At 41.5% G+C, this 14735-nt stretch overlaps 5 protein-coding genes across 5 annotated transcripts; 2 read left to right on the top strand and 3 right to left on the bottom strand.

Moving 5' to 3' along the window:
* Positions 1–1560: 1560 nt before the first annotated feature.
* BCR41DRAFT_371508 (hypothetical protein) lies at positions 1561–2561 on the bottom strand (the record flags this gene model as incomplete). The annotated part of the gene is made up of 4 exons (XM_022026611.1): positions 1561–1633; positions 1778–1881; positions 2081–2124; positions 2426–2561. The coding sequence occupies 4 exons, from the start codon at positions 2559–2561 to the stop codon at positions 1561–1563; spliced, it is 357 nt and encodes a 118-aa protein (XP_021880458.1).
* Positions 2562–4540: 1979 nt separating this feature from the next.
* On the top strand, positions 4541–5436 carry BCR41DRAFT_337686 (calmodulin). The gene is made up of 2 exons (XM_022022083.1): positions 4541–4666; positions 4794–5436. The coding sequence occupies exons 1-2, from the start codon at positions 4664–4666 to the stop codon at positions 5262–5264; spliced, it is 474 nt and encodes a 157-aa protein (XP_021880457.1). The 5' UTR covers positions 4541–4663; the 3' UTR covers positions 5265–5436.
* A 16-nt stretch (positions 5437–5452) lies between these two features.
* Positions 5453–8100, bottom strand: BCR41DRAFT_397185 (hypothetical protein; the record flags this gene model as incomplete). The annotated part of the gene is made up of 8 exons (XM_022028873.1): positions 5453–5475; positions 5575–5644; positions 5752–5903; positions 6188–6364; positions 6496–6578; positions 6778–6914; positions 7346–7382; positions 7478–8100. 8 exons carry the CDS (start codon positions 8098–8100, stop codon positions 5453–5455), a joined length of 1302 nt encoding a protein of 433 aa, XP_021880456.1.
* Positions 8101–10984: 2884 nt separating this feature from the next.
* On the top strand, positions 10985–12322 carry BCR41DRAFT_371506 (hypothetical protein; the record flags this gene model as incomplete). The annotated part of the gene is made up of 1 exon (XM_022026610.1): positions 10985–12322. One exon carries the CDS (start codon positions 10985–10987, stop codon positions 12320–12322), a length of 1338 nt encoding a protein of 445 aa, XP_021880455.1.
* A 142-nt stretch (positions 12323–12464) lies between these two features.
* Positions 12465–14473, bottom strand: BCR41DRAFT_355528 (adenylate kinase-domain-containing protein). Its single transcript, XM_022024505.1, has 3 exons — positions 14254–14473; positions 13144–13351; positions 12465–13048 (listed from the first exon to the last, which is right to left on the bottom strand). The coding sequence occupies exons 1-3, from the start codon at positions 14438–14440 to the stop codon at positions 12637–12639; spliced, it is 807 nt and encodes a 268-aa protein (XP_021880454.1). The 5' UTR covers positions 14441–14473; the 3' UTR covers positions 12465–12636.
* Between the last annotated feature and the right edge of the window lie 262 nt (positions 14474–14735).

Genomic DNA, 14735 nt, shown 5'->3' with positions numbered 1-14735 from the left:
GGGAGAAGAAGCAGTCGAAGAAGGTACATCAAGCACAAATCTACTGTCCCCGGTGAGTCCCAGTCCTTGGCGTGAGATCAACTGGAAGCAGAGATCCCGTCTCCTCGAGAATGTAGAAGTTAAATATGACACCCAGGCAGCATGCCCTCCCCCCGAAAGCACCATTATCATTGGGATCGATCCAGGCGAGAGGTACTCGATGACAATTGCAAAGTTGGATCCAAGGAAACCTAACGAACGTGAGATCCTCCGGATTTCTAGAGCGTATCTTTACAACCATCCAAGAAGTTTCAGGGCGAGCTAGAGAGGCGAAAGCTTAGAAGAGGAATTACAGAGATTTGAAAGCAATATTCCGTCATTCTCAAGGCCTACTTTAACACAGTATTTCGCTTATATGAGCTTGCCGCTAAATCAAGCTCCATCAAGTACTGGAGGTAGTTTCTCTGGTAGTGGGGTTGGGACCAGTAGTAGCAGTGGAGCAGGGACCGGTAGTAGCAGTGGAGTTGAGGCCAGTAGTAGCAGTGGATCTGGGACCAGTGACGACAATAGGGAGACTAAATATAGGGCGCTTGTCGAATTCTATAATGACGGGTGGTTTGTTCGGAATAGCTGGGATATTAGAAAAGCACAGAACGGATGCGTTGATTGTGTGATTAAGGCAATTCTGAAGCTTGCGGGCGGAAGCCATGGAAGAAGAAGAGATGCCAATACGAATGCGGTGATCTGTATTGGACTAGGATCATTCAAGACAAACCGAGGACAAGTATCGAAGCATGGGATATTGATGAAGAAGCTTGTTGAAAAGGTAAAAAAAAAATCCCTTGATCAATGACATTCAATTTTTGAGTCTCTTTTTTAACGAGTATTAAATCTGGCTCGAACAGGCAAAATCTCTAGACTACCCCATTGCAGGTTGTCATGAATACTACACATCTGCCAAGTGTCCACGGCCTCACTGTGACAGTATATTGGAGAATGTTCCTTTTCGATCCAAGTACTGTCGAAATTGTAAAGCATACTTTGATCGAGATGCTGTTGGTGCTGAGAACATCGCAAGGGTCTGTGAGTCGCAGATAAGAGAGCAAAAACGACCTCAAAATATATGCCGCCGGACGGAGGAACTCAAGGCCAAGCTTCTAGCGGTAGTGGCGGCGGTGGAGGTAGTGGTGGCAGTGGTGGTGGTAGTAGCAGATCCACAAAAAGGAAATTTTCAGATGAAGGAGGAGGAGGAGGAGTAGAGGGATCAAGACCACCGAAAGGACCTTTGCTGGGTCCAGGAGGAGGCGGAGAGACAAGCCGGCAACAACAGTAGGACACAATCTACTACAAACATGACTAGGTCCAGAAAGGCCTTCGTCTTAAAAAAATTGTAAGTATTGGCTTGATAGTACTTTTTTTCTTATTTATTTATTTATTTCTGTGTTCTAATACATTTCTTCTTTTTACAATAGATGGAATGTCGTTTTTTAATGGGACGGACTATATTGGTAGTTCAGTCAACAGCTATTAATATTTATTTGCAGTCAATTTTGCCAAAAACAATTTTTTGGTATCATTCCTTCAGGTTTTCACGCCAGAGTATGCAGCAAGGATTTCTGGCATGTAGTTCATCACGAGTGAAGAGACTGAAAACCTACAAGATGAAAACACGAGGGATTTTTTTATATATATTGATATGCATTTTTTTATTAGATGAGGTCAAAGACTCTTTCTTTTTCTGATAAACTTGCTTATACTTTTTTTTTTTTTTTTTTTTTTTTTAATAAAAAAAACTTACAAGATGGTTGCAGTTGGTGAACCCATGAGTCCACCTTCACTTGCGCGTTGATTGAGGTATGATTCAACTGAGAATATCATCCCTAACCAAAGACAGGTTCGGTTCTAGTTGATGCATAAAAATGTTATTACAGTATATATATTAATTAACTGCATGTCATTTTCTTATATTCCTGAAAAGCTAACGATGGTACTTTCTTTTGGAGTAATATTTGATCTTTATGATTGCAGATGACATCAAGAATTGTTAGCTTTCATTGTATCGTGATATGCTGTGAACTGTCACACATCTGAGATACTATACTCGAAGACGGATCGAAATGATATGGTGCATGATCAAATGGAGTGCTAGATAACATCGGATGGAGCTAAGTTTTAATGGTGTTTCCTTTAAGGATTTATACGCTCTTTCGTTCTTCATCAGCAAATAGTCATGTCGCTATCGCGCTCTTGCTGCGATATATGGTTGATTGTCCTAGCGATTCATAATTGACTAAAACTTTGGATAAACAATTTAATTCAGTACTTAATACTTGCCCTAATCATCAAGCCAATGACAGCTAAAATAAAAGAGAGAAAAGAGAGGACTTATGAGCTTGTCGACTTGTTAGCAGCACTCGAAAAGATATTTGTGTTCATTGACACATACCAGCACAAAGAGCAACGAATCCGTGTACATCTGGATCGTCATCTTCAATACGCTTAACCTCAGGTTTGTATTCGACAATGTGATCAGATCGCCTCGGATCTGCAGAGGAAGATGTGGACGCTGATGGAGCAGACATTTCTGCAGAATGTGAAAGAATGAGCTTGTGTATGAACTTATTTGCTTCCCAGAGTTATCATTTGTAATATGTGTCAAGCCACAGGCATATTTGTCCTAGAATCGTCCTTCCAACCGTGGGTCAAGCGATAGAACAGCTTATAAATATTAGTGGTAGAGACTATCCGCTACTTTGCTCTACTTTTATAATCCGGAATAGTCAATATATTTCATATATGTATTGCCTGCTTACTCCGGAACTTCTGATACACTTGAAAACTACTTTGTTGACTCTAACCCCTTGGTTATGTCGCGTATACTATGGTAATGAGTGGTAGCCAATTGAACTAAGGAGGGGCCTTCAGAAAAATTGTGCGCTAATTAGTAGAGCGGTGATAGCGATAAGCACCTTGGAGTTTACGGTCAGCGGGCCTAAGATACCCTTACTGTATGATGAGTAGGGGTTTCCTTCAAGAGACTGCGGTGTGCAAACGCTTGCCTCTTTCGGCAACGACGACATTATGATGGTGTTGTAACGAGCACCATAATAAGAAGAGTATATCAAGTATCCACATGAGCTCTAGGACATCCATGTTTGGAACTATTCTTGCTAGAGTCAACTCCCTTATCATACTGAGAATGATCAGAGTATTCATAATCTATTAATCTATTGGGATAAGAGATAAGATGTAGACAAGTCAAGTGTAAGGTGTTAGAGTCTGTATGTTTGAAATGGTCAAAATGGTCAGTGAGAAACATACGTGATTCAACCCTTTAAGTGGCGTGCGACAAGCTAGAAAAGTCATGTGACGTGAGCGCCACAAGTGTTGGCAACAGGGAAAAGGTATAGCAAGGAAGAAGCCGTTCACAAGCACCAAGACATGCTCGTACATGGGATTTCTAGGGATAAGGCTCTTACCTCATATTCCGTTGAGGATGTTTGAAATATCATAATAAGTAACGAGAACGAAAGGAAGATGTGTGTTTAATAAGATTAAGGATCTTCTTTAAAAAAAAGGACAGGAAACAATAATGAAGATCCATATAAATGGCTGCTAATGCAGCAACATTCCTATTTCATAAGGTCCTCACTGCCCAAGTCATAGGCAACAATGAAGGAAAGATGTAAATTAAAAGCAGGATCTGAAAGTAAGTTATTGGGCATTTTCGTCCGCATGATCACTAGGATTTTTTTTGCTCAAGTGAAGCCAGGTCAATCCAAGCCAAGCTCCATGAGCCTATTCCTCCCGTTTGATAATAAGCTCTTCATAAGTTTTGTCATAGCTGTGTACTCAGGATATCAACCCTCTCCTTTTACCATCCTTGCAAGCTACCCATAGTCTATGACTAGCCTTTGTTCATCCCTTCGAGCTGTTCTTTAGGAGCAAACACTCGACTGTCAATTTAATTATACCTTTCTTTGCCATATTTATGGGTATATTAAGGTATGGCGTTTGTCACCGTGTCCTGTCCACACGATCATATCGCCACAGTGATGTATGAGAGAGACATCATGGTTTATCTTGTTTATCTTAGCCTTACCGTCCCTAACACCCTCTTTTCTTCCTTTGTATGCACGTGGCCTCTTCAAATAAACTTTTTTATAGGCACAGGTAGCTCCAACGATCTTTATAGTAGTAATGCTCCAAAGAAGATGAGAGAAAGAAAGAAAAGAAAAGAAGAGTGTGTATTTGTCCATGTAAGAGATCCATGTATTGGCGTATTCGCTTCGTTGCGATGGCGTATTTCTATCCATATCTATGTGAGCGAAGCCATCATATTCAAACTAGAGTTCTGTACCGAAAGTACTGAGCTGACTTGAAAGGCACAACATGTTAAAGATCCATGTATTGCATGTTGTTTGCATGTTTATAAAAAAAAAGGCTCAGGTAATCAAAAATTTAGTGCTACACAAGACAAGACATGACAAAATCAGTCACTAGATCGATACATGTATAATTGCTGACCCAACGAAACGTCTGAACTTAAAACAACACAAGAGGACTTTTGGTTTGCTGTCAAAGTTGATTACGACTGCATGACAAGAATAAATACCCATCTCTTCTCTTCTTTCCTTAATTCAACCTCATTTACTCATCACTACGTTTTACAAACCAAAACATCATGGCAAGTATTTCATTTTCATTCTCTCTTCTCCCTCTCTCTCTCTATCGTCAATAGCATGAAAGAATAGTCCAAAACGTCCATTAACAAGTTTACATATTCCCTCATTGATTGGCTTGTTAATATCTAGTCCAACAATAAATATTCCGAATCAGAGACTGTCCTTATCAAACAGCAATTCAATGCCATCGATAAGGATGGCGATGGCTTCATCACCGAGAAAGAGTTCATTGAGTCTCTCAAGAACTTGAACCGTGATCCTGAGGAGTACGATATTCAAAGGTTCTTCTCTCGCGGCGACAATAACAAAGACGGCAAAATCAATTTTAATGAGTTCTTGGAAGTCTACATGACTCTTGGCCTCAACAACCCCAACTCAGTCTCGGGTCAGCCAAAGCAAAAGAGCGCCCAGGAGGTGAGTGCCATCTTCCAGAGCTTTGATCGTGATGGTGATGGGTCCATCTCAGCAAAAGAGCTCAAGGAGGTCTTGGCCAGTCAAGGAGAAAAGCCCACTTCTTCTGATATCGATGACATGATCAAGGCTGCTGACAAGAACAATGATAACAAGGTTGATCGCGAGGAGTTTGCCAAAATGGTTTAGTATACCATTCTGCTATGCCCACCAGTTCTTCTTTATTTATTATCATAACTTCCGTATAGTTTGTCCCATTAAAAATCGGGACAGCCCATCTAGATCAAGGATATTGTAAAAAGAGCAAGGAATACATTAGTGCATAGAAGTAAATAAATTAACTAAAAAATATTGTCAAATCAATACTTACAATTTTTTTAAGACGAAGGCCTTTCAGGACCTAGTAATATTTGGTAGTAGACCAAATTGTTACTGCCGGCTTGATGTCTCTACGGCATATATTTTGCAGGTCATTTTTGCTGTATTATCTGCGACTCACAGACCCTTGCAATATTTTCAGTACCAACAGCACCCCGATTCAAGTACTGTCGAAATTGTAAAGCATACTTCTGATCAAAGTATTCGCAGTGAGGTCGTGGATACTTAATACTCCATTTTAAAGACCCAAAAATTAAATGTCCATTGATCATGATTTTTATTTTTTATTTTTTTCAACCTTTCCAACAAGCTTCTTCGTCAATATCTCATGCTTCGATGCTTGCTCTCGATTTGCCTTGAATGATCCAAGCCCAATACAGATCACCACATTCGTATTGGTGCCTCTTCTTCTTCCATTACTTCCGCCTGCAAGCTTCAGAATTGCCTTGACTACATAATTAACGCATCCATTCAGTGCTTTTCTACTGTCCAGATATTTCGAACAAACCATCCATCATTATAGAAATTGACTAACACTCTATATATAGCCTCTCTATTGTTGTCATTGGCTCCAACTCCACTACCAGCGAAGCTATCTCCAGTACTTGATGGAGCTTATTTTGGCGGTGAGCTCGTATAAGTGAAATACTGTGGTAGAGTGGGTCTTGAGAATGACGGAATGTTGCTTTAAATTACTGTAATCCCTCTTCCAAGCTCCCGCCTATCTAACTCACTCCGGAACCTCTTGGATGATTTGTAGATACGCTCTAGAATCCGGAGGATCTCATGCTCATTGGAGGGGGTTTTTTTTGGATCCAACTTTACAATTATCACCGAGCGCCTCTCGCCTGGATCCAATAATAATGGTGTTTCCAGGGGAGGGCATGGTGCATGAGTATCATATCTAACCTCTACATTGTCGAGAAGATGACTTCCAGCTGATCTCTCGCCGAGGGCTGGAGTTCACTGAAGACAGCGGATTTATACTCGATATATCTTCTTCAGCTGCTTCTTCTCCGTCGCCATCTAAGAATGTCAATACCGTTGACACCCAGTGAGATACCATCATCCTTATCCCCGTCATAATCTCCATCACCACCGCCATCGCCATCGCCTGCGCCATGACTTGAGGATGGGGGACCCCGCTGAGCACTCGAAGAAGTCTAGGCTGCTTAAGATGTTTGAGTATTCGAAGGTTGAGCAGCTTGTGGATGGTAACCAGATTATCAATCACAAGGCACAGGCCCAGAAAGCTCGAATTCGTAACTCATTCAGCATTTTGATAAAGGATTAAATAAGCCCTTGGATTATAGCAGCAAGTTACTCGGGATTGAGATTGGGATCGGAGTTGGAGTTCAGCTTGGCAACTATACACGTCTTAAGCGTACCCAGAGTTAATGCAGTAGTGGGGTGGGCTCTCTTCAACCGTCGATCCTTGGCAGTAGTCAAGCCTCCACCTTCCTAGATTTATCAGTCTTTCTGATGTACTTGGCTTTCCCTTTATTCTTCTTTTTCTTCTTCCTTTCCTCCTTATCTCCCTCCCCCTTCTCATCTTCATCCTCATCCTCTTCCCTTTTTCCTGGGCTTTCTTTGATGATCGGGGCTGACGAGACGGTCGTGTTGTTTACAGTTAGTCAGATCATATTTCTTAGGAGAGAGTTCCGTTTCACAGTAGGGAAAACGGGTCGATAGCGATCCGGCTTTGCGCATTTAGGTATAAAGAGCCTAATTACGAAACAGCAATGTCAAGGGTTAGATAACTTCGTTTTTTGTTTCTTTGTATACGCTTTGAAAAATGTTCATTCGAAGGAGCTTATCTGGGTTGAGATTAATTATTTTTGTTTTGGTACCTAGCGGATACCGCGGCTATTCTGTCATGGTAATAAGGGAACCTTTAGCGGTTGGTTGTTGCAAAGCTTGGGTTTGAATCTTAGCGAAAAAAAAAAAAAAAAACACTGATTAAATTGTCAAATTGGCCCTTTAAAGGAGTTCGAGCGCTATTGGCCTGGACCTCACAAACATACAATGCCGCCAACTTTTCGGCATCAGTGTCAATGACTACTGAAAGAGCCTTCATGTTTGTAGCAAGACCAACAGTTGAGATATTTGGGATGTAATCGTGATCGGATACAATGTCATAGACCAGGAGTGGAATGTCACTTGAAAATCCAAGGGTTTCCAGGACATCTTGCTTCTCATGCACATAAATGTGATGGCGATGAGAGATTAGACGAAGAACTCTTTGTATAGAACAATAGGTAAAAAGACCAGAGCCCCCAGATACAGCGATACTGGTTGGCGTACATTTGACGGCAAAGCATACATCAGCTTCATTGCCGCAATGGCAGATTAAGAAGTTATTGTATCGGTCAAATGGTGCTGCGAGTCCCCTCTTCTCGTTATGACTGAATGTGAAGAGCTGTCGAAGATTCTTTTTAATGGGAATCATATGGCTCCAAGATTCCCATTTCCCTTCAGTGGGCTTAATTTCTATGTTGGCTATGAGTGTATCGAGCTTTGCACCAGTTGTTGTACGCTTAGCATCTCGGTCTTTATAAGCGCGGGCTTTTTCATTGCAGCGGGGCCCATCAATGTGTACCGTCACTGTGGCAAGTGGGCCAAAGACCTTTAGATTGGTATTAATCATAGCATGGCCATAGGCAGTGAAAGAGCTCTGCCGGTTGAATTTTCTTAGGATGAGATTGTGTATATCGCTGTGGAAAGTGCCAAGCAGATCTAGCTTAAAAGATGAATCAGGTTTAGCAGCAAGCTCATGTACATTAACCCCTCTTGGTGGCAACCTCTTCTTGAAAGGTGTGAATAGAGGGCTTTTATACCCATTTAGAGGAAGTATATTCAGGGCTCCTATTCGACAATCGAATGAAATTTGAATGCATATAAAAAAGGGGTGAATTTTTTTTTTTTTACAGTGCATTCGAATTCTATTCGATTATCGAATGGGAGCCCTGAATTACAGTATTAAAGACAGTGCAAGCAACGAACATTAGTTTATGCAGCTATAAATTGAAGTTGAAGTTGTTAGGGTAGACATGGTTTACTTTAAAAGAGCAAGAGATTGTAATCTGTGAGAATGTGAGAGGGTGGGAGATAAATGTCGTTGTATCAGCATGAAAGGGAGAGAAGCAGGGTATTTGTAGGTGTATGAAAGAGAGCGAAACGAAGGGCTGATGAATTTACCACAAATTTACTCTCGGTGTGTGGTTTGTGTGTAGAATGTTGTCCCCATAATTGGGTATATATATTTCGACAATGCAGCTCGAAACAAAAGGAGCATATTTAAAAAAAACATACACACTCATCAGACTTTTTAACAGAGAAACAAACAGGTTTCTCTTTTTATTTTTTTTTATTTTTTATTTTTTTATTTTTATTTTTATTTTTTTATTTCAAGCGTTGTTTGCAGCCCTTCTCCAATCATCTACATATGGCAAATCCAGCCTTCGCCATGACTATCAACGAGAAATGAAGAAATGGCAAAAGTTGTTAGATGCGCAAAGGAGTAGAGGCGAGTGAATAGTGAACATAGTGCATCGTGATTAGATAGTTTGATATATGGTTTTTGCTGATTTTTCCTGATTGATTTTTACTGAACTGGATCAGTTCCGCCCATGAGTTGATGAAAGCTAAATGGGCAAATTTTCCCGTTTTACGATCCAAAGAATAAACTGTGATTAAGCCCAAAGAAGGGCTCGTGTTCCTTTTTTTTTTTTTTTTTTTTTTTTTGGAACGCATAGGCGGATTGGCTCATGAGCAATTCAGAAGAAACCCAACAATTATATCAATAACGCCGTCACCAAAAAAAAGAGGATGTGTATGAAGTTTCAATTTCTTAATAGCCATGTTTTCAACACTCATGGCATAGAAATACTCTACACCTTTAAATGTACAATCAATTTAATCATGTACCTGTATCGATGGTTGAAGGAGCCATCATTAGAGTCTTGTCATATCATGGAGGCCATGGGCGGCGTTTGAGGGGATCCATCATTGCAGTCTGGTCATTCTTAAAACGCATTTATTCAAGGCCTGTGATTTTTTGTAATGTCATGCCTATGACTGCAATTTTAGCACACAGCCACGAATCCTTACGACGCGTTAGACTCGTCATTAGCTTATGTGCATTGCACTAACGCTCACTGACAGGCTAGGTCCAAACTCGATACCAAAAGAGCCTTTGTTGCGCCCAGGAGGAGGAGAGACATCAAGCCGGTAGTAACAATTTGGTCTACTACCAAATATTACTAGGTCCTGAAAGGCCTTCGTCTTAAAAAAATTGTAAGTATTGATTTGACAATATTTTTTAGTTAATTTATTTACTTCTATGCACTAATGTATTCCTTGCTCTTTTTACAATATCCTTGATCTAGATGGGCTGTCCCGATTTTTAATGGGGCGGACTTATAGACTACATGTAGGTCCCATTTCATTAAGTCACGATCCCATATATTTTTAATCTAATAACGGTGATTGAATTGATTTGGTGGCATCTCACTACGTGACAGAACATACTCGACTTCAAATACAAGGTTCATGTACCCATATGACTTTTGTAGTTGAGTTGTATTGGTGGTAAAGAATTTCTACATTAAAATGGAAAGGACTTTACGCATAAAAGGTGGCGTGCACATCTGCATCAGTTCGCGATCACGTTTTCTTATTTGTTGTTCGTGTGCTCACCTTCTCATTCCCTGTCTTTCTCAGAACATATTCCATTCTAGGACAGAATCAGGTAATTTTGCGTACGACGCAACAACTCTTGATCGCTTCCGGGTGCAGCTCTTCTTACACATCTCCAGTTTCCAACTACTTGCTACTCAGTGTCCTTTAACTGTTTAAACTGCAATCGAATAACCGCCACAAGCTATGAGATCTTCAATCAGTTTTTTGCGTCGAATTCCATATTTTCACATCGGTCTATCCCTCTTTCTGCATTACCTCCAACTACTACGTGTACAACAATAATATTCTCTGACCCTTCTTTTCATCATCCTCACAGTCCAGATCCCTCACCCAGCATGAATCCACAGGATCCCAAATCAAACGCCACCAAATCCACAAATCCTACACCATTCTTCACCAATTGCTCAGGTAAAAGTCCTGAACGACCCTCTGCGAGCCCAAACCCAAGCGCAACACTTTCCCTGGGTAATGCCGGCGATTGTGCAGACAATGCTTCATACTCATCGAGCAAGGCTTCTTATCCCTCGTCAGCTTCCATATCATCAAGTACACGCCCTAATCACACGTTGTACTCTAGTGCAACGCCACCTCTTTCCCCCGCACGTTCACTACTCTCTCCATACCAAAAAGCCTCAGAATCCAATCAACACTCCTCCGGGTTTTATCAACTTCCTCCACCTTTACAGCAGCCGTTGCATCCTAATGATGCCCCACACTATTCTCCTAAAATGGTCCCTCAACAGATTCCACAATCCAGCTTAGTTGTAGGAGGAGCAAGGTCACTGCCTTTACCTTCTCCACGACCAACGCAGCCTGGAAATTACAGCAACATGTCGCCTCAATCTAACCCTCAGCGGTCGCCACGTATGAACCACTCATTGTCGTCTCCCTTCATTGGCCCACTCTCTCCCTATCCGACACCACAGCATTATCCTCAGCACCAGTCAAGTCCACATCAATCTCCGAGATATGAAAGCAACCTAAAGCAGCCAATACCCCCCAATATGTTGCTCCCTGCTCCCTCCCTTTCATCCACATCTGTATTCCAAGTATTGTCTCCTCGGTCTTTTCCATCTCCGTACTCCAGTGGTCAGCATCCTAAAAGCCCCGCATCCCATCCTACCCAGCTAAAAAGCCCACAAATGGGTATTAGTCAGCGCTCCATACCCAGCTCGCCACAGCGCTTCATGATGCTTCCTCCACAGACTGCCCCTACAATGGCTTCAGCGCGACAGGCTAAAGCCAATGGAGGTGCAGGCTCTAAACGCCGTGCCTCCTCCAGTGACAAGGTTGATCAGGAGACACGTGAAATGATGCGTAAGGTATCACATTCGGCGATTGAAAGGCGGAGACGTGAACGGATTAATGACAAGATTCTGCAGTTAAAGTGCTTAGTACCAGCATGCGTCGATGAGGACCATTTGCATAAACTATCCATTCTGCAGAGCACTATCGAGTACATACAGTATCTCAAGTCTGTTATTCCAGAGTCTATAGCCAATGCAAAGTTTCAAAAAGCTACCAACAGCAACCCCAACAATAAGACAACAGATATGTTAGATGCTCTTAACAGTGCCAACAGTACGATATTTACACCCATGATGACTACAGGACTTGGCTACCCATATTCAAAGCGCGCTAGAACAGAGCAAGCAATTAATACACAGCATAGTTCATCTTCTGGCACTATTCATTCTCTCCCATCTGTACCCAAATCTTCTGTTGTACACGATCCAAGGCGCGTCTCAGCTAGGCAGCCGTCCTCAGACGAAGATGCCAAAGATGGTTTGTTGCTTTTGTCTCAAATGTCGTCTGGTGCACTATCCACTACAACATCGCCTAGCCTCGTGCCAGAGCTAGAGCCAGAAATACCCAATGATGGTGAGCTAGGCGCAAGCCATGGTATTTCTGCTCAAACTTTCGTAGAGGAGTGTCGTAATAGTTTAGAGAAGAGGAAAAGGAGGTGTACACCTGTTAACGTCGAAGACAAATATGAAGAAGATGAAACTCAACAGGAAGACTCTGATATGAGCGATGAACTTGATGATGAAGACTATCAGGATGAAGACAAGGCCATGAGCAATGGCAAGATAGAGAATGTATCGTTAGGAGAGACAGGGAGGCGTCATAGTGGCGGTAAAATGAGTGTTGAACGGATGTTATGTTAGGTAATTCTATTGCATACACTCAAACTATTAAATAATAATAATAGTAATAATAATAATAATGTCGTTAATGGTAGCGCTTTTCATTCATTATATATTCGGCATTCTACGAAGAAATAAGACACAGACTTCAAACAACTCATTTCTCTGCTTTAATGAAAATATGTAACAGTCGAGAAAATCAGTTAGGATAGGAAGTATAGTCGGTTAAAAAAAAAAGAATCTACAGTCATTACGACCAAATCATGGTCATATATCATCATTAAAGACGAGAAAGGAAGAAAGAAAAATATCAAGCAAAAGTGATCAAAGGGTTTTTAAGCGGTCTTGCTAAAGATGGCAAGCATACTGGACCAGACGAGCTTGGGATCCTGAGCAGCATCGACTTGAGACCAAAGACCCTTCTTCTTATAGTACTCAACAACAGGGACAGTCTGTTTATGGTAGGTTACTAGTCGCTTCTTGAGGGCCTCAGCATTGTCATCAGAACGCTGAACAAGAGGCTCGCCTGTGATATCATCCTTCATAGGAACTTTAGGAGGAGCAAACTCCTTATGGTACGAACGACCCGAGGGAACGTGGATCAAACGACCAGTGATGCGCGACACCAACAAGTTGTCGTCGATGGAAAGCTCGACGACAGTATCCAAGCGCTGGTTCTTGGCCTCCAACATAGCATCCAATTTCTCTGCCTGAACAACGGTGCGAGGAAATCCATCAAGAATGAATCTACACGAGTCAAGAATTAGTTGTCTCTATTTTGTGTAGGCATTCTATTCTATAGCATGGTTTAGCATTTGATAAGAAAGCTGCTCTAAACATACCCATTCTTGCACTCCTTATTGTTCTCCAAGTTGTCTTTGATCATGTCGACCATGATCTCATCACTGACCAATCCACCGGCATCCATGACCTTTTTGGCCTCCAAACCGACCTTGGTCTTATTGGAGATGGCGGCACGAAGCATATCACCAGTAGCTAAGTGGCAAACACAGTACTTTTCCTTAATCTTTGGGGCTTGGGTGCCTTTACCTTAAGAAGAGATAAAAAAGCAACAGATTGAGTTGACACTAAAAGATTAGCGGGCTACTTGTAATTGCTTTCCTGATGATAACGACAGGTCATCAGTAAGCGTGCAATGTAATGTATTTCTGAATGGATGTGCTGTTTGTGAAAGCCACTATAGTTATAATCAGTGCATGCAAAATAAGGTATGAAGGATTTGCTACTGACATATGCACGGCATGTGAATTCCTTTGCTCTCTTTTCTTCTTAATAGTCAGCCAACAGATCCGAACAATTAAAGGTAATCACGTCTAAAAGCGGGGATCGGCCCTGAATCCAATTTGATTGCTCACAGAACAGAGCAGGATAAAAAAAAAGATAAATTCCGCCTCGATCGTTATCGCTCTGTTATCCGTTACCACCTTGCGATCAGACCAAGGATGTCATAAAATTCATACAATCCTATATTCTTTTTTTTTATGTTTTTTCATTGATAACACCTCTGATTGTATATTAAGGTAGAGGTAGATGTGCTTATTCATCTTCTCCCACTCTGTTTTGTTCATTTGGTTTTTCAACCGATCCAACTTCAAGAAGATATATGATCGATTTCAATTCAGCTTCAAACGACGATCCACTTTGTATATTGGTTCACATCTGATCAATCGCTCTCGTCCCTTATCTTTATCCCTCTTATTTTCCCTCTTCTAAATCTATATTATACCCATAACACACACAGAAAAAAAAGCGTCCAAAGTGTTGATTTGTCTGAAAGGAAAGGCTTTTTTTTATAGAAATGATCACGATCTTTTTTTTTTTTTTTTTTTTTTTGAAAAATTTGATGATCAAAAGAATGATGCGAAAAGATAGAATAGAGAGAGTGATGATGAAGAGAAAGATGGGGAGCGAAGATGAAATTGCATTCCTACCGGCACCGGGGGGTCCGATCAAGATCATGCGAAGATGTTTAGGATCCTGTTCCTTGCCAGCAGCCTTAGCCTCGACCTTGTCGACCTTGGCTTCGAGACGATCAACTTTCTCATGCAGTTGCTTGAGCAGATTCTTGATGTCGCTGAGAGGACTAGGACCGGGAGTGGAGTCGTTGACAGGAGCCATGGCGAAAGATTACAGTGGAGTGGAGAGTGGAGAAAGGAATTGTGAATATGTAAAAAGAGTCAGTTACAGATATATAAATCTATTTCGACTCCCGTGACTCAAGAGTGCCAGGCAGTAATTTATTGTCGGGACTAAAATAGTTGTTTCGAAAGCATATAATGAGGAGTGTTGCAGCACCAGGACCTCGAACACCCGATGAAAGCGGACTTTTAACATAGTATAGACTGGTTCCTTCACATGGACGGAGATATCAACCTTGACGGCACATCCCGGCCTCACAGCTGTTCTCCTAGTG

Source organism: Lobosporangium transversale (genome assembly GCF_002105155.1).
Source record: "Lobosporangium transversale strain NRRL 3116 chromosome Unknown BCR41scaffold_23, whole genome shotgun sequence".
In the NCBI taxonomy this organism is placed as follows: domain Eukaryota; kingdom Fungi; phylum Mortierellomycota; class Mortierellomycetes; order Mortierellales; family Mortierellaceae; genus Lobosporangium; species Lobosporangium transversale.
The sequence above is the reverse complement of the archived record's forward strand: the minus strand, read 5'-3'. Positions and strand labels throughout refer to the sequence as shown.

What these genes read in the sequence shown, in the direction of transcription:
- BCR41DRAFT_355528 (XM_022024505.1), bottom strand. Translation starts at nt 14,440, where the DNA reads ATGGCTCCTGTCAACGACTCCACTCCCGGTCCTAGTCCTCTCAGCGAC. An exon ending in GATCGGACCCCCCGGTGCCG is followed by an intron (nt 13,352 to 14,253) that starts GTAGGAATGCAA and finishes TCTCTTCTTAAG; the next exon opens with GTAAAGGCACCCAAGCCCCA. An exon ending in AATAAGGAGTGCAAGAATGG is followed by an intron (nt 13,049 to 13,143) that starts GTATGTTTAGAG and finishes TGACTCGTGTAG; the next exon opens with ATTCATTCTTGATGGATTTC.